The sequence below is a fragment of the Alternaria metachromatica genome (assembly GCF_023757995.1).
Source record: "Alternaria metachromatica strain BMP 0045 chromosome Unknown scaffold_12, whole genome shotgun sequence".
Classification (NCBI taxonomy): Eukaryota; Fungi; Ascomycota; class Dothideomycetes; order Pleosporales; family Pleosporaceae; genus Alternaria; species Alternaria metachromatica.
The window spans coordinates 75,983-99,916 of record NW_026055503.1 but is presented as its reverse complement, the minus strand read 5'-3'; the positions used below and the strand labels follow the sequence as shown (position 1 = coordinate 99,916).

The 23,934-nt window shown below is 47.4% G+C and overlaps 8 protein-coding genes and 1 non-coding gene across 9 annotated transcripts; 3 read left to right on the top strand and 6 right to left on the bottom strand.

Annotated features, from left to right (window-relative positions):
- Positions 1-4,912: 4,912 nt before the first annotated feature.
- Positions 4,913-5,794, bottom strand: J4E83_005798 (uncharacterized protein; the record flags this gene model as incomplete). The annotated part of the gene is made up of 2 exons (XM_049332714.1): positions 4,913-4,925; positions 4,989-5,794. 2 exons carry the CDS (start codon positions 5,792-5,794, stop codon positions 4,913-4,915), a joined length of 819 nt encoding a protein of 272 aa, XP_049187956.1.
- A 1,005-nt stretch (positions 5,795-6,799) lies between these two features.
- J4E83_005797 (uncharacterized protein) lies at positions 6,800-8,143 on the bottom strand (the record flags this gene model as incomplete). Its single annotated transcript, XM_049332713.1, has 1 exon — positions 6,800-8,143. The coding sequence occupies one exon, from the start codon at positions 8,141-8,143 to the stop codon at positions 6,800-6,802; it is 1,344 nt and encodes a 447-aa protein (XP_049187955.1).
- Positions 8,144-9,227: 1,084 nt separating this feature from the next.
- J4E83_005796 (uncharacterized protein) lies at positions 9,228-10,847 on the top strand (the record flags this gene model as incomplete). The annotated part of the gene is made up of 1 exon (XM_049332712.1): positions 9,228-10,847. The coding sequence occupies one exon, from the start codon at positions 9,228-9,230 to the stop codon at positions 10,845-10,847; it is 1,620 nt and encodes a 539-aa protein (XP_049187954.1).
- A 95-nt stretch (positions 10,848-10,942) lies between these two features.
- J4E83_005795 (uncharacterized protein) lies at positions 10,943-12,061 on the bottom strand (the record flags this gene model as incomplete). Its single annotated transcript, XM_049332711.1, has 1 exon — positions 10,943-12,061. One exon carries the CDS (start codon positions 12,059-12,061, stop codon positions 10,943-10,945), a length of 1,119 nt encoding a protein of 372 aa, XP_049187953.1.
- Positions 12,062-12,752: 691 nt separating this feature from the next.
- On the bottom strand, positions 12,753-13,603 carry J4E83_005794 (uncharacterized protein; the record flags this gene model as incomplete). The annotated part of the gene is made up of 2 exons (XM_049332710.1): positions 12,753-13,033; positions 13,087-13,603. The coding sequence occupies 2 exons, from the start codon at positions 13,601-13,603 to the stop codon at positions 12,753-12,755; spliced, it is 798 nt and encodes a 265-aa protein (XP_049187952.1).
- A 937-nt stretch (positions 13,604-14,540) lies between these two features.
- Positions 14,541-15,568, top strand: J4E83_005793 (uncharacterized protein; the record flags this gene model as incomplete). Its single annotated transcript, XM_049332709.1, has 2 exons — positions 14,541-15,008; positions 15,062-15,568. 2 exons carry the CDS (start codon positions 14,541-14,543, stop codon positions 15,566-15,568), a joined length of 975 nt encoding a protein of 324 aa, XP_049187951.1.
- A 372-nt stretch (positions 15,569-15,940) lies between these two features.
- J4E83_005792 (uncharacterized protein) lies at positions 15,941-19,399 on the bottom strand (the record flags this gene model as incomplete). The annotated part of the gene is made up of 1 exon (XM_049332708.1): positions 15,941-19,399. The coding sequence occupies one exon, from the start codon at positions 19,397-19,399 to the stop codon at positions 15,941-15,943; it is 3,459 nt and encodes a 1,152-aa protein (XP_049187950.1).
- A 965-nt stretch (positions 19,400-20,364) lies between these two features.
- J4E83_005791 lies at positions 20,365-20,462 on the bottom strand. The gene has a single exon. It is a non-coding gene; the product is annotated as a tRNA-Val (tRNA).
- Positions 20,463-22,837: 2,375 nt separating this feature from the next.
- Positions 22,838-23,461, top strand: J4E83_005790 (uncharacterized protein; the record flags this gene model as incomplete). The annotated part of the gene is made up of 1 exon (XM_049332707.1): positions 22,838-23,461. The coding sequence occupies one exon, from the start codon at positions 22,838-22,840 to the stop codon at positions 23,459-23,461; it is 624 nt and encodes a 207-aa protein (XP_049187949.1).
- Positions 23,462-23,934: the final 473 nt, after the last annotated feature.

Below are 23,934 nucleotides of genomic sequence, written 5' to 3'. Positions count from 1 at the left end.
TAGTTTTTAATAGTTAGTAAGAATATTAATATTAGTAGGTATACTTATAAGCTCTAGACGCTATTCTTTAAATACCTATATAATAGTAAGAAGCTTCTTATTATAGATCTTATAATTATACTTAGTAGGTATTATTTTCTTAGAGAGATAAGTAATAGGTCTAACTATTCTATTAGCTTATATCTAAGAGAGAACTATAGTATAGATATAGTTAGATATATTAGTCTCTATAATATATTTTAAGTCTAGATTAAAATATATAAGAATAATATTACTATAAAAGGTAGTCTTTAGATCTTAGAAGAACTACTCTACTTTATAAGTTATCTTAAAGAGCTTAGAGTTACTATAAGTTAGATATATAAGAAGTTTAGCTATATCTAAGAACTTATAAATAAAGTAGTAATAGAAGTTTATAAAGTCTAGAAACGCCTAGACGTTCTTAAGGCTCTATAGTAGTTACTATTTCTAGATAGCTAAGACTTTCTTAGAGTCTATCTTAATACTATTACTAGTAATAATAAGATTTAGAAACTTTACCTTATTCTTTATAAACTCTAATTTAAGAATATTTATAAAGAGCTTAGCTTTAGCTAACTAAGTAACTACTTAGATAAGATAGTTCTTATACTACTCTAGAGTCTTACTAAAGATAATAATATTATCTAGATATACTATATAGAACTTATCTAAGTACTTATATAAGACGTTATTAATATAGGCTTAGAAAGTATCTAGACTATTATATATACTAAATAGTATTACTATATACTAATATAGTCTATAAAGTATAATAAAGGTAGAAAGATACTTATAATTATTATAGATGTAGATTTTATTAAATATAGTAATAATATTAACTTTAGAGAAGTACTTAAACTTAGATAACTTTACTAATATATTCTAGATTAATAATAGTACGTTATAGTTCTTTACTATATAAGTATTAAGGTCTTAGTAATTAATATAAATCTATATACTACTACTAGATTTCTATACTACTAGTAGTAGCGTAGTCTAAGCTAACGTACTACGCTTAATATATCTCTTCTTTATTATATTATTAATATATAGTTTTACTATATGCGCTTTATTATAAGATATAAATTAGAAGCGCTATAAGAATAGCTTAGATAGCTAGCCTACCTTATTAGGCTTTAGTTTAATCTTATAGTCTAGGTTACCTTAATACTTAGAGAGTTTATTAGCTTTCTTTAGATTAAACTTATAATAGAGAGAGTATAAGACTTTAGAAAGGCACTAGATAATATTATTCTTAGATATATATAGACGTTCTATCTTATTATAGAACTTATTATAATTCTTAAGTAAGACTTTAGCGCTAGCTACGCGCAAGAATTATATATTTCTCTATTTATTATTAGATATTATAGCTAGATAGTAGATTTTATTATATAATATAATACTAATATTCTAATTCTAGTAGACTACTAAAGTAGCTACTTAACTTAAGATAAAGATAATATTAATAGGTAGAGAAGCCTTTAGGTAGTAAGCTACTTTCTAGTAGAAATTAGAAGCTTAAAGAAGTAGTCTCTTATAGTAGTAGCTACTTTAGGTATAGATAGGCTTATAATTATAGATGTAAGAGTGTAGATACCTATTAGAGTAGAAAACTAATAATATATTTTTCTAATTAATAATAGACTTATAGATCTAAAACTATAGTATTTCTAGAATTATTTAGACTCTAGAGAGCTTAGTAATATATACTAATACGTCTTTAACGTAGTTACTAAATATAATCTAGACTCTAGCTATATAAGAGACACTAGCAACTTTAGAGCTATTAGCTAGTTCTAGCGTAGCTAGTTATAAAAGTAGTATAAGTTTATATTTATATACGTAGGTATAAGAAGAATTAATAAATAAAAAAGTATAACTAGTATTATCTATAAGTTTAGCGTATTAAAAAAAGAAAGAGTAGTTTAATAATAATATAATTTCTTTAAAGACTAGTTACTAGCCTACTAAGAGCTAATATATATTACTACGTATAGTAGTAGTAGTAATAGTTAAAATAGTAATTTATAACCTAGCTAGGCTCTACTTAAGAGTTCTAACTCTATTAGTAATTACCTAGAGTGTAGAGTTAGAATTATTATTATTAGTACTACTAACTTCTACTAAGAATGCTAAGAGTAGTGTTAGAGAAGTAAGGTTAGAACTAGACTCTAAACTAGAGTCTAATACTAAATTCTCTATATTCTTAACTAATAGTAAAGAGAAATATATAGAGAAATTAGGTACTAATATAGAAACTAGTGTAGGTATTAGCTTTTTATGCTAGAGAGGTCTCTAGAGATAATAATTACTAGAGACTAAATATTTTCTAAAGAATTAGAGTTAATAGTATTAATACTAATAGTAGTACCTAGAGTGCACTTAGAGTATATTAGATTACTAATAGAGACTTTATTATTTATAATAGTCTTCTCTAGAGTATTCTAAACGTATAGAACTAAGCTAAATAGAGTAGAGGCTTAACCTAAGTAGTAGCTATTCTTAGTCTTATAGCTATAGTTTTTCTTAAAATAGTTATAATAGTAGTTTAAGTAATATAAGACTTTAATCTAGATCTTAGAGCGTTTATAAGAATCTAGTCTAGAGCTACTACTACTAGTGTTTTCTCTATTACTTCTACTCTAACCTCTACTAGTATTAGTCTTAGAGTTATTACTTATACCTTAGTAGCTTTCTCTATTACTACTAGTGTAGATATAAGCTTACTAAGAGTTAGACTATTTAAGAAGGTAGAGAGTCTAGTAGAATAAGAGAAAAGTAAGCTTAGACTTAAGAACTTTAAGAGTAGTTATATTCTTCTACTAGATAGAGAGATAGTTATAGATAAATAAAATCTTTATATAGTTATTCTATTATAGCGCTAAAACTTCTATATTAAAGTAAGTAATATAGATACTTATAGACTCTCTAGCCTTAATATAGAACTTTACGCTCTTATACTATTACTATATAGTAATAATAGTATTAAGCGTATAATAGATACAGTTAAGAATAGCCTATACTTTATTACTATAAGTCTACTTATTATCTATAGTAAGATATTCTTATTAAATATTTCTAAACGCTTTATTCTTAGTCTTTTAGTAAAGATAGTTTAGTTTTTTTAACTTAGTAGTAAAGTTATATAAATACTTCTTAAACTAGTTAAGAATATCTATTTTCTACTTAATATAGTCTGCGTTAGTAGTGTTAGTTCTAGTAAAGATATTAGGCTTAGACTTCTTAGATTAATAATAGCGTAGTTCTTAGTTATAAGTTCTATAGCCTTTAGTTTTATTATAACTACTAGTATAGCTAGATAGTAAACCTACTAGGCTACTATAAGGCTAAGGTTTATTATTATTATTCTTAGAGTCTAAATAGTTAGGTAGAATAGAACTAGTGTAGACCTTATAGACTAGCTTAGCCTTATATATAGTTAGAGTCTACTAGAGATAAGCTTCTAGATTCTTAATAGTAATCTTAGTAGCGCTAAGAGTATTAAACTCTTTATAATACTTAACTTTATAAGTCTTCTTACTTATAGCTATACGCTTAAGTTCTTTAGAAACTTACTAGTAGTTTTAGTTATTCTAGTGTAGAGCGTCTTAGATATCTTATAGCTACTTCTATAAGTATACTCTTTTATAGTTACTATTAATAAGCTACTAGTAGAGTATCTTAATAGTAGTGTTTATATTTTCTAAGTTACTCTTATAAGCTATAACACTATTCTAGAACTCTAGTAACTACTTCTATAGAGATTTTATAAGCTCTAGATAGTAGTTATTAAGATAGTCTACGTAATAACGCTTATTATTAAGATTATCTTTTATTACGTAGAGTTATTCTATAATATTACTAATAAAAGTAATATAGTTATTAGTATTACTTATATCTTCTAAGTTAGTAAGCTTAATAAGGCTTTTCTTGTAAGTAGCTTAGCTATTAACGTTAGTTTTCTAGATCTTAAAGGTAGTAGAGTTATTATTATATAGAATAATAAAGAATATAGAGAGTTATTACTTATAGTATAATTACGCTAGAAGATTAGACTTATTAATAGTAAGTAACGTATTATAAGAGTCTAGGCGCTAGTAAGAGCTACTCTATACTTCTTCTATATTAAAGTTAGAGTTATAGTTATTAATATAAGCTTAATAGAAAGAATAGTAAGTAGCGCTTATTAATAAGTAGTAGAGATTATCTCTAAAGGTAATAGTCTTTTTCTTTTAGTAAGTAATTATAGTAGCTTAGTTACTACTCTCTAAGTTAGAGACTTTAAGAACGTAGTCTAGAATCTAAAAGCTATTACTATTACTATTACTAGCGCTATTACTATAGAATAGAAACTAGTCTAGTATATATTATAGAGAATCTTAGATAAAGTTATTAGTATTTAGTAAGCGCTAGTAGATAATAGAGTAGCGCACTAGCGTAGAGAATAGAGTAAAGGTCTCTTATAAAAGTTATAATATAAAAGTAGTTATATATAAGTATCTAATAGTGTAAAATAACTATCTAGAGTTCTAGATCTAGGTATTACTACTACTACTACTAATAGTAGCGCGCGCGTAGTTAATAGTAGCTATAGTATTCTACTAGTAATAGAGAATTAAGGCAATAATATAAGAGTTAGTTACTTAGACTTAGAATATCTCTAGAGTGTTATAGCGCTGCGTGTAATTAGCGTTCTTCTATATAATAAAGAATTCTAAGATAGTAGAGATATTAGAATATAAAGAACTAGAACATAGAGAGTCTATAGTATTACTAGAGCGTCTTTTATAAGTCGCGCTAGTATTTAAGTATATAGTAGATAACTATAATAACGTATAAAGATCTTATAAAGATTAAATAATTAAGATATATAAAGATAATAAAGTTATTATAGTAGAGAGCTTTAGAAGAAGCTGTTAGAGGTAAATATATATAGTAGGGGCGTTAGCCTAACGCGGGCTAACAGGGCCCTAGGCCCGAAACTATCACAGATAGTACCACCTTCGTTGATCATACCACTTCTAAGGAACCAACTCAGACTTCTCTCAGCCCAATACAGATACAGTGTCTTCTTTCCATCGTGATTGGCACGAGTAGCCAAATGCGCAGCGGTACTGAAGAAGAGCTCGTTGGCAATCGCATTCACGTAGTCCCTTTCCCAATTCCAGTAGATACCGCCATGAGAGCAGTAAGTACCCCAGGTGCGCGATACAGCGAGGAATATGCCTTCCGCGAGGTTGAGATAAGCCGGGTCGGCGGTGACGTCGTATGCATTGATCCAGGCTAACGCCCACCAGAGGTCATCGTCGTAGTAGCCGTCTAGCCAGTCAAGAGGATCTGGCCTGGTGGGATAGGACCCCCCATTATCGTACCAGCCAAGCGGATAGAATGTGTGAGGCTCGCCGGTATCCGGATCGAGTATCTTCGTGTACCCAGTCTGGTGGCAAGTCGTGTTGCCGACAGTTGGCGTTGTGCTATAAGCACACAGCTCATCAATACCCGCGTCTGGATTCTTGATCGGCGCCTTTAGCAACGCAGTCGCAAAGATATCGCTTGCCAGGCCCTGCAATTCTTCATCTTCAGTATCTGATTTCGCGTAGTCGCCAATCATTGTCATGATATTCGCACCATTCCACCACCCAGTCGACTCCCATAGGCCGGTAGTTGTGTTATACCACAATTGTAGAGCTTCAAGCGCGAGTTTTGTGCGCCCCTTGGGATCGAATACGTCGTTGCTGTCGCTTTGCGCAGATGCTTTAGTAATGAACATAAGGCTGGGAAGGAGCAGATGGAGTAAGGATGTGGAAAGCATGGCGAATGCGGACTTTAAAAGCCGTACACCTTGAGGCTACGCGAAAGCGATGATACAAAACAATATTCCAGAAGATGTTCAGGCTATGAACAACGTTTGAATAGTAAGCCAAGATGGGCGGGGCTTGCAAGTACCCTCCGTCGAAGTCCGAGAATGGCAACACCCGCATGCGCTAATGTACTTGCAAGAGCGAGCATACACAGGGTAAGCCGCGAAAGGCGGAGGCTGCGCCCGTTCTCGTAGAAGAAGATCCATGTGGTCTTACCTCTGCGCGAGCAACGGTACCTGCTTTCCATCAAGCTGGTGTACGCGTTCTGTTGTTTGCACATCCAGAGGTGCTGATAATTGATTGGAGAAAAGTAAACGCGTCGAATGTACCGTGCACAGCGTATATGCGACCCATCCGAGTTGGATTCCGATGGCACGCCATATGCGCATGATGGAGTTTCGCACGGGAGCAGTACTTTGAAGGTCTTGGCGTCAAAGCAGCTCGAAGCATAAAATAGGGCTTTGAAGTAACGAGAATACGCGTCCCAGAACTCAATAAAGGTGGTAAGACGATCTGGGTAATGTGTCTTGCATGTTTCGAGAAGCCAACTGCTTGTATAACACGGTGCAGGCAGCTTGAGGTACCCGTGACGAATACCCCGCTACCGACCACCTGGGGATCGACCAGACTAGACTAGCTGATGCCTGCCATCGCACCCATCGATCTTGTCTAGAAATGGTCTGTGGAATCCCGGCAGTAGATTGCTTCTTCGCAATGGGGATCCGACCGATGCGTGGGATGTGAGTGTCACGGCAGGTACACCCAACGATCTGGATTTGCAATGTTGTGTGACTACCACTCAGGTAACGTTCCGCCTGCATGCTAGTAAGCCGTCGCGGGCATATAGGTTCCCGGTCGCACGTTCGCATTTGTTGTTTCGCCCTTGATACTCTGTCTTTGGCCGCTGCACATACTCAAGCGATCAAAATGTCATTGCCCAGATCTTTAACCTCTTCCACCCAACAGTTGCCGGCACCAGGTCCAGCTGAGTCCTTGAAACGCCAAATAGCCTCCAACACGCGCTTGGACGTGTGAAGATAGCCCCAGAACATCTGCCCATAGAGTTCATCTAGTGTGTTCATGATCCACTCGCGCTGACTAGGGTCCTCCGACTCGGCACCAGCAAGGAACAATGGCCAACAGATAGATTTGAAGAGTGCATCTCCAGGCTCAAGATGCGAAATGTGATTGACGACGTCGTCGGCGAGAGCGGTGAGGCTGACGAGGGCTGTGCCACTCGCGGGATCGAGAAGAGGGTTTGTGGAAGGTAGTACGCGAGCGAGATAAATGCAGACTGCCGATCGATGCGCGGACGCTATTCGAATCCGTTTCTGTATATCGTCGAATGGCGATGCACGCTCGAACTCAAAAGACCATGCAATAGGATCGAAGTCGAGCGCGCGTTGCAGGAGTACGCCCACCTGCTCTTGGAGATATATGGGCGTGGTGGTCTCAGAAGGCGACCCATGACTATCCGGTAAGGCGAAAGATTCGAGCATTACACGCAACAACGGCCCAGGACAAGAGAGGTAGTTGTTCGTTTCTGCGTAACGAAGAATCGGGTCCAACTCGATGGTCTCTGGGATCAATGCGGGAAGCGTCGTGAAGCTGAAAGTCGATCCGAGGATATGAAATACAAGAAAGTCTGAAAGAATCGTCTGGCGAAGCCTACTCATCGGCCGTTGTATATACTCCGGTTCACCCAGAAGTTTGATGAGCTTCAGCGCACCGTCCATGTGCACTTTCCACTTGTCTCTGCCTGACTCTACCAGAGCATAGTTGACAAACAGCAGGATAGTGATCAATATGAGGTCAATGTTGGATGTGTTCACACAAGTCACGCTCTTCGCAAGTAAGGAGAGCGCTTGCTGCTTCGCCACGAGTGCGTCTCTGTAGGACGACTTCAACGGACCTCCAAACCGGCTCACAGCTTGGTAATAAGCCATCACGGTCGGGCTCCGCTCGCCTTGATAAGCTGACTGGCCCATGGGGTTGCGCGTAATATTGAAGACGTGAAACGCCGAGTTTGCGACAATGATCTGCAAGAGCAGCGGGTAGGCAGAGGTCGCGGGGATGAGGTCGCGGATGGGATTCTGTCCAGGCTCATCGTACACAACCATGACTTCGCACAGCTGTGTTGCGAAGTGGTAGAGGTAGTATCGCGAGTTGCGATCGAGATCATTAACCAAAGGGTCTGTCATCTGTCGGTGCACGCCAGCAGTCATGGCCATGGTCTGATCTTGTTCCTGTGCGGACATGCGGGCAAATTCCGGTACCGATCCTGCGGCCACGATTTCATATTCGGTCTCCGGTACTTGGTGTTGTTGCGATGAGCCCTCGTGCTCCCACACCAACCTCGGCGGTATGTCGTGAGTCTTGGCTGCCCCTTCCGTCGCAGCTGCAACACCACCAGCATCGTGCTCCATCTTCTCCTCATACCCCTTCCCCATCATCTTGCCCCGGCTCGCAACCCCGCGATTCCACACAAACAACTTGCCATAACCCAGACATTCCGTCCCGGCTGACAAACATTTCTGGCAGCTTGGCAGCGACCGGTCGCACCTCCATCGTCGCTTCCGGCAATTGTGGCACGCTTTGGTCGGAAGATTGAAGGGCGTCACGCTCATTGGATGGTCGCCATGCGAGATGTGTAGACGGTTGACTGTATTGAGGTGCTTGAGGTTTGGTGGGGTGGAGATCTTTCGCGTTGCTTGTGGCGGTCGAAGGGTCGGGTTCACTGGGTTACTAACGCCCTCCAGACTGATGTGGATGCAGGATTTCGTCACACCTGTCGGACTGCAGCTACAGAAACCGATGTTGACCGAGTGCGCAGCCCGAGGATGAAGCAAGCAAATCGCATGTCTCCAGGCGCTGACAAAGACGGGTTTAGGAGGGGAATTGCGCGCATGGTTCGCTTGACTTGCCGTTCGCCCCAGACCTCGATAGATCCGTCTAGGCTCGATGCAGCAGCCAAGACTCAATCTTTGCATCGACGGTCCACATCGTGACGGCTTTATGCTCAGACGTCACGGTCACCGCTAGGACGCGCCTTTGCCTGTATGCCGGAGAGGCTCAGCACCCGAGTAAATGTCTTCGATTACACATAGCAACAATGTCCGCGGTCTTTACGGAGTCCGACTACAGCATATAGAAAGAGTGAGGACTGTGATGGAATTGGATCGTCTTGTTCAAAGTTTTTGTCATATCGACTCATAGCATCTCATCTCTCCTAGCGTGGCTGGGCGATTCGAAGACAAAACATCAGATGGCTTTACGTTGACTTTCACAACACCCAATACTAGCCAGCCCATCACGGGAAACATCATAATGTCCAACGATCCGATGGAGACTACCGCACATACCCCAAGCGACGCGATGCCATCGCCCGAACCAGCCCCAGTGCCAGAGAAGGTCGAAGAGGGAAATCCACCACAACATGGCGCCTCATACAGCCCATCCGACATCGAGCGACTCGGTCGCGAACGCCCATCGGCCTTCCGCTCTCTCCCTCACGAGCTAGGTTTCTGCTTCGCCCTCCTAGGCTCCATGTTCGTAGCCGAGTACATGATCTCCGGCTTCAACATCCTGCTACCCGACCTGACCTCCGCCCTCGATATCCCATCCAACGCGCAAACATGGCCAGCTTCCGTCTTCTCACTGGTGACGGGAGCCTTTCTACTGCCTTTCGGCCGACTGTCTGATATGTTTGGAGGATACATTGTCTTCAACATCGGGTTAGCTTGGTTCTTGATCTGGTCAATCATAGCCGGCTTCTCACAAAACTATGTCATGCTCATCGTATGTCGAGCGCTACAGGGTTTCGGTCCTGCGGCTTTCTTGCCTAGCGGTATCATGCTTCTGGGTTCTATCTACCGTCCCGGGCCGCGCAAGAACCTCGTCTTCAGCTTATACGGTGCTTTTGCGCCAGTTGGCTTCTTTACTGGTATCTTCTTCGCTGGCGTCGCCGCACAGTTCATGAGTTGGGGCTGGTTCTTCTGGATAGGATCGATCATCCTCGCTATCGTGGCCGTTGCGTCGTATCTTTGCATTCCCAACCCGAGAGAAGAGAAGGAGAAGGCGAAACAGGAAGGAGAAGGAGTGAAGATGGATTGGTGGGGTACGGCAACTGTAGTCCCGGGGTTGGTCCTGGTCGTCTTTGCGCTCACGGATGGAAGCCATGCACCGCAAGGGTGGGCGACACCTTACATCCCCGTCACCTTCGTAATCGGTTGGATCTTCCTGGGTTTATTCGTTTACATCGAAGGCTGGGTCGCTGAACAGCCTCTCCTACCCCCTGACCTATTCCGTGTCAAGGGTATGAAGCCACTCGCGCTTGCGCTGTTCTTCCAATATGGCACCTTCGGAATCTTCATCTTCTATGCGAGCTTCTACATCGAACAAGTCGCTGGCGCCAGTCCGCTGCTTACTGCCGCATGGTTTACACCCATGTGCGTTGGTGGACTGATCTTAGCGACCGTCGGCGGCCTGATTCTCCACCTCCTACCAGGCCGCATCCTCCTTCTCATCAGCGGCACCGCGTACATTCTATCGACGCTTCTATTCGCCATCCTCCCTGTTGACTTCAATTACTGGGCCTACATATTCCCCGCTATGATCTGCGCTACACTCGGTATCGACATCACCTACAACGTCGCCAATATCTTCATCACAACGTCGCTACCAAAAGCGCGTCAAGGGCTAGCTGGATCTTTCATGAACTCATTGTTGTTCTTGGGTATCGCGGTGTTCCTTTCGTTTGCAGACCTCGCAGTCAGCGAAACGGAGGAGAGGGGACGAAGGGGGAGTTATAAGGTAGCCTTCTGGCTTGCGACTGCACTTGCAGGAGCGGGATTGATCATCATGTTCCTAGGCGTCAAGATCGGCAAGGCGAAGAGTGACTTGACTCTCGATGAGAGGCAAGAGCTGGAGAGTGAGTTGGTGAGAAGGAACACGAATGAGTAAAATGATCTTGTGGATTTCTATTACCACTACTCCAGCGCTGGAAACTAGAGTCGACATCGTCGCGCAAATTTTGAACTTCATCGCAACGATACCCATCAACGACCGATCTCCTCTTCACCTGGCGCCGCAGTCTTATACGCCTTACGATATATCGACGACGCCATCACACGCGGAAGTCCTTCGCTCATGGCATTATCGTCACGTACAAGGCGGTTTCGCACTTCATGCACGTTCCCGCCACTCGGTATACCGCGCTTTCGGCAGAGCGCTGCTGCCCTGTAGTAATCGAGATAGGTGTAGTCTGAGTTACCGTGTAGAGGCTGTAGAGGTACAACGGTGCGAGCTTGCATTGATCGCTGGGTCGACAATCGTGAAGGGGATATGGAGATCAAGATCGCTCGGTTGGGTGCAATCCCAGAATGCAGATCGGGCTCTTCTCGGCTTGGGCACTTGCGCGTGGGGCTGCTGAAGGGTGGCGCTGTAGATGGGGCCTCGGAGGGTAAGAGATCCGGAGTGTATTGGAATTGCGCTATTTGTTGCTTGAACGATGGTGGGGTTGCAGTTGGCAGGGTTTCTCTAATAGGTGAATTCGCGAACTGCTTCAAAGCGTTGGCTACAAATGCTTGTGTGTTTCCGTTCGGGTGATGTTCGGTATAGCGCCCGTGTCCTGTGATTGTGGGAGATGCAGAACTGTCGGATGAACTGTGATCTATCTCGCTGGTATCGCCGATGTGTTCACCTCGCGTAGCGGCTCCTGGCGCTCCATTGTGGCGGTGGGTACCTTGAGTGCGCGGCAGTAAGTCCCTGCCGTTATCATCGACCTGATGTCCAGTTGGGTGACCCCAGAGATCGATGCGTCCCGCCCAGTAGTCTTCCAAAACCCTATTTTGTGCCTCGTCTCTGCTTCTCCGGTGTTTCATAGCAGTCTGCATAGCTGGTAGCTCGTCCGCGTCCTCTCCCGTGTAGTCTGGATGGGCCGCGAGGTAGTCTGTTGTATACCTGACGCTGTGAACGTCGGATTTGGGGTTGACTTTCGACAGCTCCGCGACCATGTGCTCGTCGATCGCGCCAGCGTTCCATAGGTGGTGGGCATGTGCGGATAGCATGGCTTTCTCAGTCGCTGCGTGGCTGTCACCATAGACAGAGCGACTTCGCTCGACCGGCGTGTCTGGCGCGGCTTCCGGTGTCGGTTTGAGCTTCTTCTTAGGCGCCATTGTACTAGGGCGAGATAAAGGGAAGGCTGATCCCGATGCGAGTGTGCGTGTGGCCTGGCTTGCTGTGTCCGTAACGATGGATTGGCGGTAAGCGACGTGAGTTCGGGAGACAAACAAGAATGCTGCATGTAGAAAGGTAGCAATAAAATGACGTAGCGGGACAAGACTTGTGCAGAAGTGAAAGGGTCGCGTCCACGAAGTTCCAAAGTTGTTGGTGCAACATGTTGGACGCAATGACAATGGAGAAATTCTGTCCACACTGAATAACTACATGTTTTTTTGTATTCAGAATGCTCGGCTAAGCCTCACTGATGCCGAAATCGACGTTCAATAGTGGGAGTGGTGGATAGTGCAATATGCGCTGCTGGTGTGTAGTGTTCATGGCTTCAACATTTGAATTTAGGCCCCAAGGATCGCCGAACATGTCACAGGGTTAGTAAGTATGCGTACAAACTCCAAGCGGCCATAGCTACGAAGAGGTGAGTGTCCACTGAGTGTGACAATGATGCTGATTAGACATGGCTATCAAACGGAAGACAGGCCGACCGACTTTCGTCGACTCGACTGACGCTTGCCTTATTAAGACTAAATCGAACGCGTCGCGTGCGCCAACCCGGGCCTCCACCAATTGCCACAGGTCTCGCATTTCATTTTGGCTGTTCTGGCCTCGCTGAGCGATAGGATGCTCAAATCAGTCCAGAAAATTGCCTCCAGTCTTGGCAAGTACTTCGTCGTAGTAGCTCTGGAATGCCAGCCAACCCTTCTCAGGCGTCCCAACCTGCTTATATGTCTCGGCAGCCTCGCTGTCCGGTATGATCTTGGGCTTGTGTCCACTTCCAGCGGCCGCTGCATCTACAAGGAGTTGTGCTTGACACGTCTTGTCGAGGGAGAGGAACCAGAAGGCTGCTTCGTCGACGGACTTGCCCACGGTGAGGATGCCGTGGTTTTGGAGGATAGCTGCTTTGCCGTCACCTGTGCAAGTGATCAGTAGCGTAAAGCATGAATGTAGACAGGGTCATTCATACCTAAGGCATCCGCAATCCTCTCACCCTCTTCGCTGGCCAGCACGACTCCGCCAAACTGGTTGTATACGCCGTGGCTCTTGTAAAAGCGGATGCTGTCCTGGGTGATCATGTCCAGTTCCCTACCAAAGGCGCTAAAGGCCTTGCCATGTACGCTATGCGCATGACAGGCTGCATGTACGTCTGGTCGTCGCCTGTGTATGGCGCTGTGAATGGCAAAAGCCGCCGCGTTGATGGGCTGGTCGCCGTGCACCACCTCGCCTTCCTCGTTCACCAGTATCAGATCCGACACGCGTATCAGGGAGAAATGCGCCGACAATGGGTTGAGCCAGAAATGGTCGGTGAGTATTGGGTCGCGCACGCTGATATGGCCGGCGACACCTTCGTCGAACCCGCGCGAGGCAAAGATGCGATAGGCAGCCGCGAGATGCTGTTTACGGTAGAGGCGTTCGTCTTCGGGGCGTTCAAAGGCTGGGTATTTGCGGACTTTGAGGGCCTTGCCCGACTTGGTCCGGCCCATAGCTGCTACTGTCTGGTTGTCATTGCTTTCGGCGTGATCGACCCGCGTGCCTGCCGCAACGGACGCGTGCAGGTCCTTGGACGATGTTGTGAGCGCCCGAGTAATACGTCGTGGATAGAGCCATTGGGGGCGCCGTGTGGATGACCCTGCGACCCGCACAAGTGACGAAGGAAGAAGGCGAGCTGTAGGCATGGTCAGTGCGATAGGTTAGCAATCTATGCAGTGGAAGAGTACAACGGCTTCCCCGCCGGGTATGACATGACGGATAGTCCGCTGCGCATCCCTGGGAGTCACTGGACGCGATTGGTGAGCTTCGCAAGAGAGGAGAAGATGGGCATCGGAGGTTAGGCCGAGGCTTGATGGGAGATGACATAAGCGGAACTCGCTGCCTCTCCAACACCAGAGCATTGTCGACTCTCGATTACCTCGATAGACTGACATTGCTGGAGTCGCCTTACAGCCATCTTTGCGTGCATTTCTTGCAAACAATACGCATTCTTCCGGATGGCACTGGAGAAGAATAGCCCGTCCATCGGAATGCCACCAAATGACATAGAGGATGACCGCGGAGACAACTGTTGTTTCTGTCACCGACCTGTTGTCTCCCATCTATAATGTCTCACTAATTGGATTATATGAAGTCTAGGTTTGTCAGGCTGTTATGAGATGAGCGTAGTAAACCCTTCTGCGCCTGCCCTTTCACTCCCAGTCGCGGCCGCGCCTATCGCACAACAACACGCTACTGCTCTACTCCTTCCCTTCTCACCCGCTCACTCACCGCACAAACTCCGTAGCCTCCAGGCAGCTGGGCCCACTTCTATGCCAGACTGGCGCCTGCGCACTATATCATTTCGCCTGCCCCTGCCCTCATCAACGCCCTGCCACGCTTCCACCTCCAACAGCAACCCGAGAATCAGCGCAATCAACCACGGCCAACATGAGGTGCACCTTCTCCCTCTTCTGCGCCTTCCTTGCGCTTCTCGCGCTTTCTCTCGCAGCCCCGGACGCCATCGACGCTCAAGAAGTGTCGACTCTTGCTACTTCTTCCGTGCAAGCCGAGCTCCATGGCTTCACTAGCACAAACACAACGTTGTCGACTGCCAGCTCCGACGTTCACGTTGCCGATGTCGAGGAACAGTGGAAGCATCTCAAAGGCTGGTATCGTGTTGATGTTCGCCTCGGCAAGGGAGCTACCCACGCTGGAACTTTCCAACAGGGACGGATGTATGAACGCATCTACTCAATGCTCAAGAAGTGCAAAAAAGGATCTACCATAGACGACTGCTCTATTCGCAATGCGGTTTTCCGGGATGGAGACAACAATTATCGAACAGACTCGGCGCTCATTCTCGAGATTGAGCACGAGTACTTCAATCCGGATTTACCAGATCTCCAGGACTTGGGAGTAAGCGTTGCCGTACTCTAAGTGGTCATGTTCAAGGGCTAACACATGTATAGTACCGTATGATGGCTAGCGTGTACCAGAAGATGACTGAAGTACCACGGAACTGCTTCAGAATCGGCGATTTCAAAGACAACAGCGGTGGTGACAGAGACTTGTTCTTTTGCTCCGTCCCGGCCGAGGCGTTGATAGTATACCCGACCAACGGAGGCCCAGTTCAGATGGTTCTCATGATCAAACTGGAATGGGATCACAAAACTTCCGATTGGACCTACGAATGTGATGGTAAATCGGACAAGGGCGTTGCAGAATACGCGACCCAACCATTCCGCAATGGTTTCAATGAAGAAATCGCCAAGATGCACGGATGGAGAGCAGACCGAGTTACCCCCTTCGTCGACTGTTATTCCCTCGGATGCTTCTACTATGATCCGAAAAACGATGGAAAGACATGGGATGAGCAAAATGTAAAATGTACACCGCGACGGGATCCGATAGGGTGTACTAAGGACGAGGGTGGTCCGAAGCCTGAATACCATTGTCCTCCAAAGTACCCTGGATGATGGAGCATGCTCCACTGAAAGCCACAACATCGTGGAGCTGGCGATCCCACTTCCTGGAATCCGAAAGTGAAGGGGCAGCTTATACTGAGATGTCGAGGTCGAGTCGGGCAGCGAAGGGCAGTGGTAGTAGTGCCCTCACTATGGTGTAGTTTCAGACAACCAAAAGCAGTAATGAGAATCTCGTTTGCATCAATATTGGTCAGTTCAGGATGCCTCAGGAGTGAATTCTGCCTTACAATTATCAGCTCTACGGGGCAGCCAAATATTGAACAAGCAGAACTTCTGAGACCACGTCGTGGTGTTCATGATTGGTGACTGGTGTTATCTGATTTAGTTGATAAATCAATTGTTTCGATAGCAAGGCTATACTGCCTAGTCACCCCCCAACACAAGCAAACTCTGCACATCCACCATACCGTGTCCACGATCGTACAATAGTTTACGCCCACAATGAAGTGGAAACTCCGCAACGACCATGACTGCGATACTCTTTACACCAGCCTTTTTCAGTAGATGTAGCACCGCACAAAGAGTCTCGCCTGCCGACAGTACATCATCCACGACTACGACCGAGTCAGAGCCGATAATCGCGTTTCGCTCTATCTCGATGCGCTTTCCAATCTTTGCTTGGTTAGGGCCTTGGGAAGATATATACGATGCGTTCTTCATGACCGAAGTGGTAGGTGGCGGAAGCTTGCCAGCCTCGCGAATGGGCACCAGAGGCACGTCTACCAGCGATGCTAATGCCGGTGCAAAGACGAGACCGCCCACCTCGCAACAGACAATGGCATCGACGTTGGCCCAGCATCCAGTGAAGTGACTTTGTAGTAGTGATGCGCAAAGAGCAAGGCCGCCTGGCTGCTGCGAGATTCCGAGTACATGTCGGAACCGGATGCTCGGCTTGGGGAAGTTCGAGATTGAGCGTACCATATCGGCCAGTCGTTGTAGGTCATTATGCAAGAAGGGAAGTATGGAGGCCTCGGCAAACTCTCGTACCGCGCCGTTTCCTGGTGTGTCGTTGACGAAGGTCAGATTTGGACGATGTCGCAGAGCTGTAGAGTCAGTCGTCTTCTCGGTGCGTACCCCCCGAGCAACCCGTGAGGCTTCGCTGGTATCAACATGGACTTCGATCGCTCTGCTCGCCGCCACTAGATGGGAGAATGATGCGACAGGTGCCTCATCCCTCATCCCCGTGATGAACAAAACATCGACATCCGCGCCTGCCGCATTGTGGACAACTTCGAGAAAGTGTTCTTCCGGTAGTCGGGGTCGTTCCTGGATTTGTTTCTCGTAGAAGGCTGTCAGCGCTGAACGGTGTTGCTCCTTATATGCCCGATCGTCTAGAAGGCGGCGGAAGTCGTTACCAGTCGCGTCGGCGAACTCGCGTTTCGTGACGTCGCTGATGCCTACAGCTTGCGCGCGAAGACCATGCGTTGAAGAAGAAGCGTTGCCGTTAAGTTCAGAGAACACGGCGACCCATTCACCGGCACAGTAGTCCTTGCCGGCGCCGTGTTCGCCGGTAACAAGAATGATGAGTTTGGGCAACGGGGGCTTCGGCAACGGACAGGCCCACGCCAACACGTTCCGTGGATCCATCAGGCGTTTGAGACGACCGAGGCGCACGGTATTCGGCCCGAACGCCTTCTCCGCCAGCACTGCATCTCGGGGATCAGGTCCAAGGTCCGCTCCGTACGTGCCCCTGCTTAACGGCAGCAAGCTATCGACTACGTCGTACACCCATTGCACCGAAGCATGCGCAACGCGACTGCCATCCTCATCCCGAGGCCACACCCCGGTGATGACGCAAGCAAAGTCCCAGTCTCGGCAACCAAACGCAGTCGCTTCGGGTGTGACCTTGCCAGCCTTCCCGCCGCCATGCAGCAGATGGAGGTAACAGAGTGGCGACGGACGAGAATCGACCGCTGAGACTAGGCGACGAGCGATTATCGACCTTCCAATGTCCTTGAGAAATACGCAACGCTTGAAAGATGACGTCTTGCCGTTGCCATGCCCCCCGTGCATCGCAGACATGTACATCTCGGCTTCGAACGCTTTTACACCATTTAAGATATTGGTGTCGCTAGCGGTTCCCCATATATCGCCTTTGCGCTTTGACATGATAGTCGTCGGCGATGGGGAAGATGCATCGATCGCGGCGAACGTTGTGATCCCAAGGTTGAGTCGTTCATCCTCCCAATACAGGTATGCGTCGGCGGAACAGAACTCGCTGCATCCATTTGCGACTATCTCGTCGAACTCCCGAAGTTTGCGTTTGGCTTCGGCATTGTCGCTCAAAGGGATTACCCAGTTTCGCGTGGCAAACGAGTGGGCGTTATAGGCGCGAAGTGTTACGCTGAGTACGATACCAAAGTTCGTGCCGGCACCTTGCAGTGCCCAAAGGATGTCGGTTTCATTCTCTGGGCGACGAGCCTCTTTTGGAAGGTACTTGCTTGGCACACGGCCGACATAGAAGATCTCTCCAGAAGCCACACTGATGAGTACGGCGCCGACAATGTTGTCGCAGGTGAGGCCGTACATCCTCGTGAGATGGCCTATACCACCTTGTAGCCAGAGTCCGGCTCCAACACTTGGACGAGATCCTAGAGGTACAGTGAGGTCCTCATTCAGAGTTTTGCTGATGATGTTGACTGTCGTGCATCCAGCCCCAACGACTGCAAGTGGAGTGAAGACAGCGTCTTGGTCCTCTTCATCCCCAACCTTCTTGAGCACATGTAGGGAGTCGAAAGCACTCATGTCGATTGCCACCACATTGGATCTGTGGCAATGTGCGCTGTGTCCTCCACCGACAACAGTCAGGCCAAGGCCGTGCTTGAGTGCCCACTGGACGCAATCTTGCACCTTCTCAATGGTATCTGGCCTGACGATAGCGGCGGGGCGTTGTAGACGAGCTTGTTGGTTCTTCACCGGGTTCTCTTCTAGCATCGGACCCACACGCATCTCCAATTCCTCCACTTTGTCTGCGTGGTGATTGAAAACCAACATGACTTCAGGTGCGGAGAATAGAAGGGTTGAGGGATGGCCGTCATCACGGTGGGCAAGATCACGACATAGCTTTCGCCAGTTTGCTAGAACAGCGTTGTCTTCGTCGGTGTCTTGCATGGTGAAGCCAGCGACGAAAGATGCGAATATATACAGTGCGTCATCTTTATCTGCTACGCCAACGAAACCGGTGGGATAGGAAGCCGAATGGTGGCAGGCCAAGCCGTCGATGTGGAAAATACCCTCACGACGGAAAACTGCGACGATTCCATCATCGAGGAGCATGTTCAACGCGTGCTTGATGAAACTGTCTTGCGGCTTCATACCGTACATGCTGTGACAAAAGAGAACGATGTCGTACTTCTCGATATCGGCACCACTCGGCGTGTCACAATCCGGATCGAAACGAGTACGGTAGATGACAGGATTACTCTCCAAGCAAGGAAACGGAGCTTTTGAGGTTGTATCCGTCTTCTCATGATCCTGCAACCACTTTCCCAGCTTCAGAGCATACAAGGCATTGGGTTCAAAAGCGGTGTACTTCCCAATCCTCTTTCGCAGGCTTCTATGTAGATGCCCGAGAATGCTCTTGGGGCCCGGGCCGATCTCCAGAACCGAGATCAACTTATCTGATTGGTGTGCAGGAGCTAGGAGGTAGGATAGTTCTGGGATGATGAAGTCGCGGTAGATCGCCCAACTGGGTCCTTGGACGAAGGTTTCGAAGCCTGCCGCATATTGTTCGTCGGTCAAGGGCTCCCTGGAAGAGGTGACGGAAGGTTTGATGTTGGCGCTTCGCACTAAGGCCTGCTTGAGATAGTCGAGCGTGGCCATAATAGCTGGCGGCGACGCACGAGTACGCTGAAGATCTTTGCAATGACAGTATTGATACGAGCTTGAGCTGAGTTGGAATGAGAGTGCTACTCGACCAGCTGGGGACCGGATGGGATTTGTGCGGACTACGTTGTTTGCCATCACAGCGGTCGCAGCGGCAATACACATGTCTGCTCTGCCTTGATGCACATATCCGCCCGTCGGAGGTAGGTGACACCGGTAATGCACGTCTGCTATATGCAGCACGCTGTTTGATTATCTTGGATACTGTAACACGTGTGGATCGGACGTATTACTGCATTTTGTTATTTCATACCCGATAGAATGAGTTGAACGTGTCTTTCACAAGCAATCTCACAGATTGCGATCTATCCAATTTTGCCCTCTGAGAGTTTCATAGAACGATCAGCAAATGGATCCACTTGAAGAGTGCCGAGCCCACAAACAACTTTGCGCTCAAGATCTCGAGATGTACAAAACCCATGATCGTGAAATATGCCGTGTAATATGCGTTGTGCTCGGAATTCAGAATTGTTCGGCTGTTGCACAACCCTATTCCAAAGATTGCTGTACGTACGATTTTAGCAGTGATGAAGACCGATATCAAGAACATTCTTAGCCCTTCATTATAGGCAAACATGTAGAGCCCGCAGTCCTGAAGAGATTATCACAGTGACGTGTATGAGGCAAAAAGTACTCCACAGCCTTAAGCATACGCCAACAGCATCGTGATCAGCATCTCCTAGAGACAACGAGTCCAAAAAAAGAGGCGGTTTCGAAGGTGGTAAATTCCAAAGCTTTTAGATCCAGAGGATCTACTCCAAAGATTTTAGATCCAGGGATCAATACCAAAGATTTTGGAGTGGCCAATTCCAAAGATAACACCAAAGGGGTGGGTATCAAAGAGGGGTATTATGAAGCCCTCAATACCACACCGGTAACGTAACACCAAATCGCCAGTATCATGATTCATCGGAGGTTTGAACTCCGGACCTTCAGTGTACTAACAGGCTTTTGAGGGCCTTTGTTAGACTGACGTGATAACCAACTACACCAACGAACCGTTATTGATGAAAGACGGCGAAAAAAGTTGGATTTTGTTAGCCACCAGTTTACTTCCAGGGGACCAGCTCAGCCCTCGTAGCAAGCTGTGTATACGCTGGCGATACGATAAAATTCTGAGGTGCGGGGCAAAGAAGCTGAACCAGTTTTCTTCCGTCGTGGGTCGAAGTGGTTCGCCCCACCAAAGACTACCATGGTGTGATAGAATGGAGTATAGTCGTAATAGGTTCGTTTGACATACAATCGGGTATGTAAACATGTGTGGCTAGTCCGAGTATGTTCGTGTTGTTCATCGCGAACGATCAATGAGTTGCCCGACCGAACTTTGAGCGTTGGGTCTGTGAGGACATCGTTGGACTCGCATTCGTAACTATACACTTGCTTCTGCTTCAAATCTGAAGAGAGCTTAGTTGTTCGTAGCGAGTGCCGTCGAGACAGAAGTTCGCGTTTGTGGAGGAATCTGCTGCCGCACCAAGAATGCCATTGTTGCCGCAGACTTTTTCGCACGACTTGACGCTAACAAGATCGATTACCAAGCTCAGCGACGGCTTGGGGGCGGGTAGCTGCCAGCTAGCAAACAGACAGGCGGGCGGTCTGCATCGCGCGACGCGGTTGGAAGCTACCGTTCGGGCGGAAGCTGTAACGTGGCTTGGTACAGCTGGGCGACCAACGGCTTCCGCTGACCGCGCATCGAGCGAGCGTAGTCGACGTGATATTGGCTGTTTCGCGCCCGTAGTCGCGATAATAGATCAAACAAGTTATGGGGTACTCTGCGCGTGGTGTTGAGCATGTGTGTAGTTGTCGGGGCTGTAGCTGTTCTGGACGCGTCCACGCGTGCCCAGGAGATCGCGGAGCGGGACTAGCAACGCCGACGGTAGCAAACCTCCGTGCCCCTACGCCTTCCTCATCGTTCACTCTTCACCATGAATTCAGTCTTCATGCCGCTGAAGAAGCCAAGCCGCGCGTGAGATTACAGCCAAGAACAAATCGATCGACTTCAGCACATTCAGGCTGTGGGCTGCAGCACAGTCCCGCTCGAGCAAGCACACGTCAGCTGCACGCGCGCACCGTTCCTCACGACCAGTACCATGACAAGCACCGTTCCGAGACCGACGCTGTGCTTCCTGCATGAGTCTGGAGACGATGCGAATCAAGCGACGTCCCCGCCGGCCAAGACATCGATTTGTCGCACCTCCGTAGGAGTTCCAGCCACGGGGTAGCGCACTAAGGCCGATCTGGATACCACAGCCTAAAAGCAGACCACATCTCAAACCTCACATCGCGTCTCTAAGGCTGCGACCCCGGCACTTGGCTCCGCTCAGGTATCTACAACTCCACTTGTTCAAGACGCCAAGTGTTGCGATCAAGGCTTGCCCCTTCCAAGCTCATCGCCGAGCCCTGTCAGTCTGGCCCCTTTGCCCCAGACGAACGCTGTGGAGGAGGTCTGCCTAAGGGTCGCATCTTGCTCGTGCGCGCCTGAAAATCCGGCGATCGATGCTCATTGAGGTAGACAACCCCTCGATTCGCCCCTTCGGCCACCTCCTGTATACCGCCGCTACTTGGCAAGTCAGCCTGAACGAGAAGCTATAGGCTTGGTGCTCTAAGCATTACCCAGTTTCCTTCTACCACTGTCAAGGCTTTAGATTTGGGCTTGGCCAGACTTCAAGCAGTCGAAAGGACTTGTGGTACGCGTCAGTGTTCAGAAGATCACTACTCCAAGACCCATTATTGGGCCCCAGTGTGACAAGTGCATCGTTCACTCAACATGGAGTCGACCTTATGTGCCTCAGGCAGATCGCTCTCTCCACGTGCACTCGAAGAGGAACTCATCCATGACCACGTTGAGGCCTGGACTAATCACGCGGCTCAGGATCGTGGTCACTGACCCACTTGCAGTACCAGAACCATGCATTAGCCCCGGTAACTAAGGACGCTCCCCAGGCTTATCCGACCTTGGCTCCGCATCACAAAAGTTTTGACCCAACATCAAACAGCGGGAGAAGCTTGGCATGGCCATCGAAGGCAAAAGCTCTGCCATGGTATGCTTGCCGCTACTTGGCGTAGCCTCAAGAAAGTTTCATGCCTTGACAGTTATGGTTAATTCATCTTGGCAGGTAACGACGGTGGGCCTGCGATACCACGACTATGGAGACTATGGAGACTCAGTGGTTTGCGTATAAGAAGCCAGTAAACCCACTTCTTCTATTCTCCAGTCCGGTCACTCACTTCATTTCACTACCAACTAGTATTCACTTCTGTCGCCGGGCGACTTCTATCACTTAGTACATTTTTTGATCATCTAATCGTTCATCGAACCTCAATCATCCACAACTACTTTACCACCTAATCGAAAGATCCAACCACCCAACCGATAACATGCTTCCTCAACACGTTCTCTTCGCGCTCGTCGCCACCGTCGCTGCCGTCCCCCTTAACATCAACTTGGGTGCCTACTCGCCTGCCCTGGTAGTCGGTGATGGAGAGATCTCGCTAGGATCCACAGAATCAGCTTCAGAGTTGATGTCTACGCTCGCTTCGGGAGCCGCAGCCAACGCCGGTGGGGAGGGCGCAGCACAAGGTCAGCAAGAACAACCGGCCGCCGAACAGCCCGCAGCTGAAGGCGAGCAAGCTCAAGAACAACCAGCTGAAGGAGAAGCAGCTAAACGATCCAACCTTCGCCGCGCCGTCAACGACATCATCAGCAAGCGTGCTCCCGTCGAGCCCAAGATGGCAGCCGTCGAGGAGGCCATGCAATGGATCAAGCGCGACCTCGCTGGCTTCAACGCTGCTCTCGGCTACGCCAAGGAGGCCCAGAAGGACATGCCCAAGGTCGAGATGGGCACTGAGAACGCCGGTGTCGGTCTTCTCGTCAACCCCGGCGTCAACGTTCCCAAGGACTCTGCCGCCGCTGGCGCCCCTGCTGAGAAGCGCAAGCGCGACGAGGTCGTTGAGGAGGAGGACGCACCCAAGATGACTTTGGTTGCCATCACCGAAGTTTGAGCACTATACCCGCCTTTGCATTTCAGCTAGCACATCCTTCCTTCAAAAGACATCACGCGCCATGGGAGGAGGAGTTATAAACGACAGTCATGTCACAAGCTCGATCTTGTATGTTCCGAACGCGAGTTTTCTTTTCAGCAAGCATCAGCAGGATCACGCGTACTGCGGACCGGAAGATGAGGAGTTTTGGATAACGGTATTGATGGATGGATGGACGAACAAGGCAATGGAAGATGAGATAAAACGTCGCAAGATTTCAATAAAGTACTATTTGATCAGACCTCAGTTCCAACATGCCTTTTCACTAACACAGCAGCATCCCATCTTCTGCAATTCGCAAGGCGAGTCCACTGTTCTCTTACTTTGAACTCAGTTGCTTGGATTCCGACGCTTCACGACTCATTCCACGGACACCCCATTGACATTGCATCCGTATCTCCCGCCTTGGATGTTTTACTCTCTTCGCCATCAGG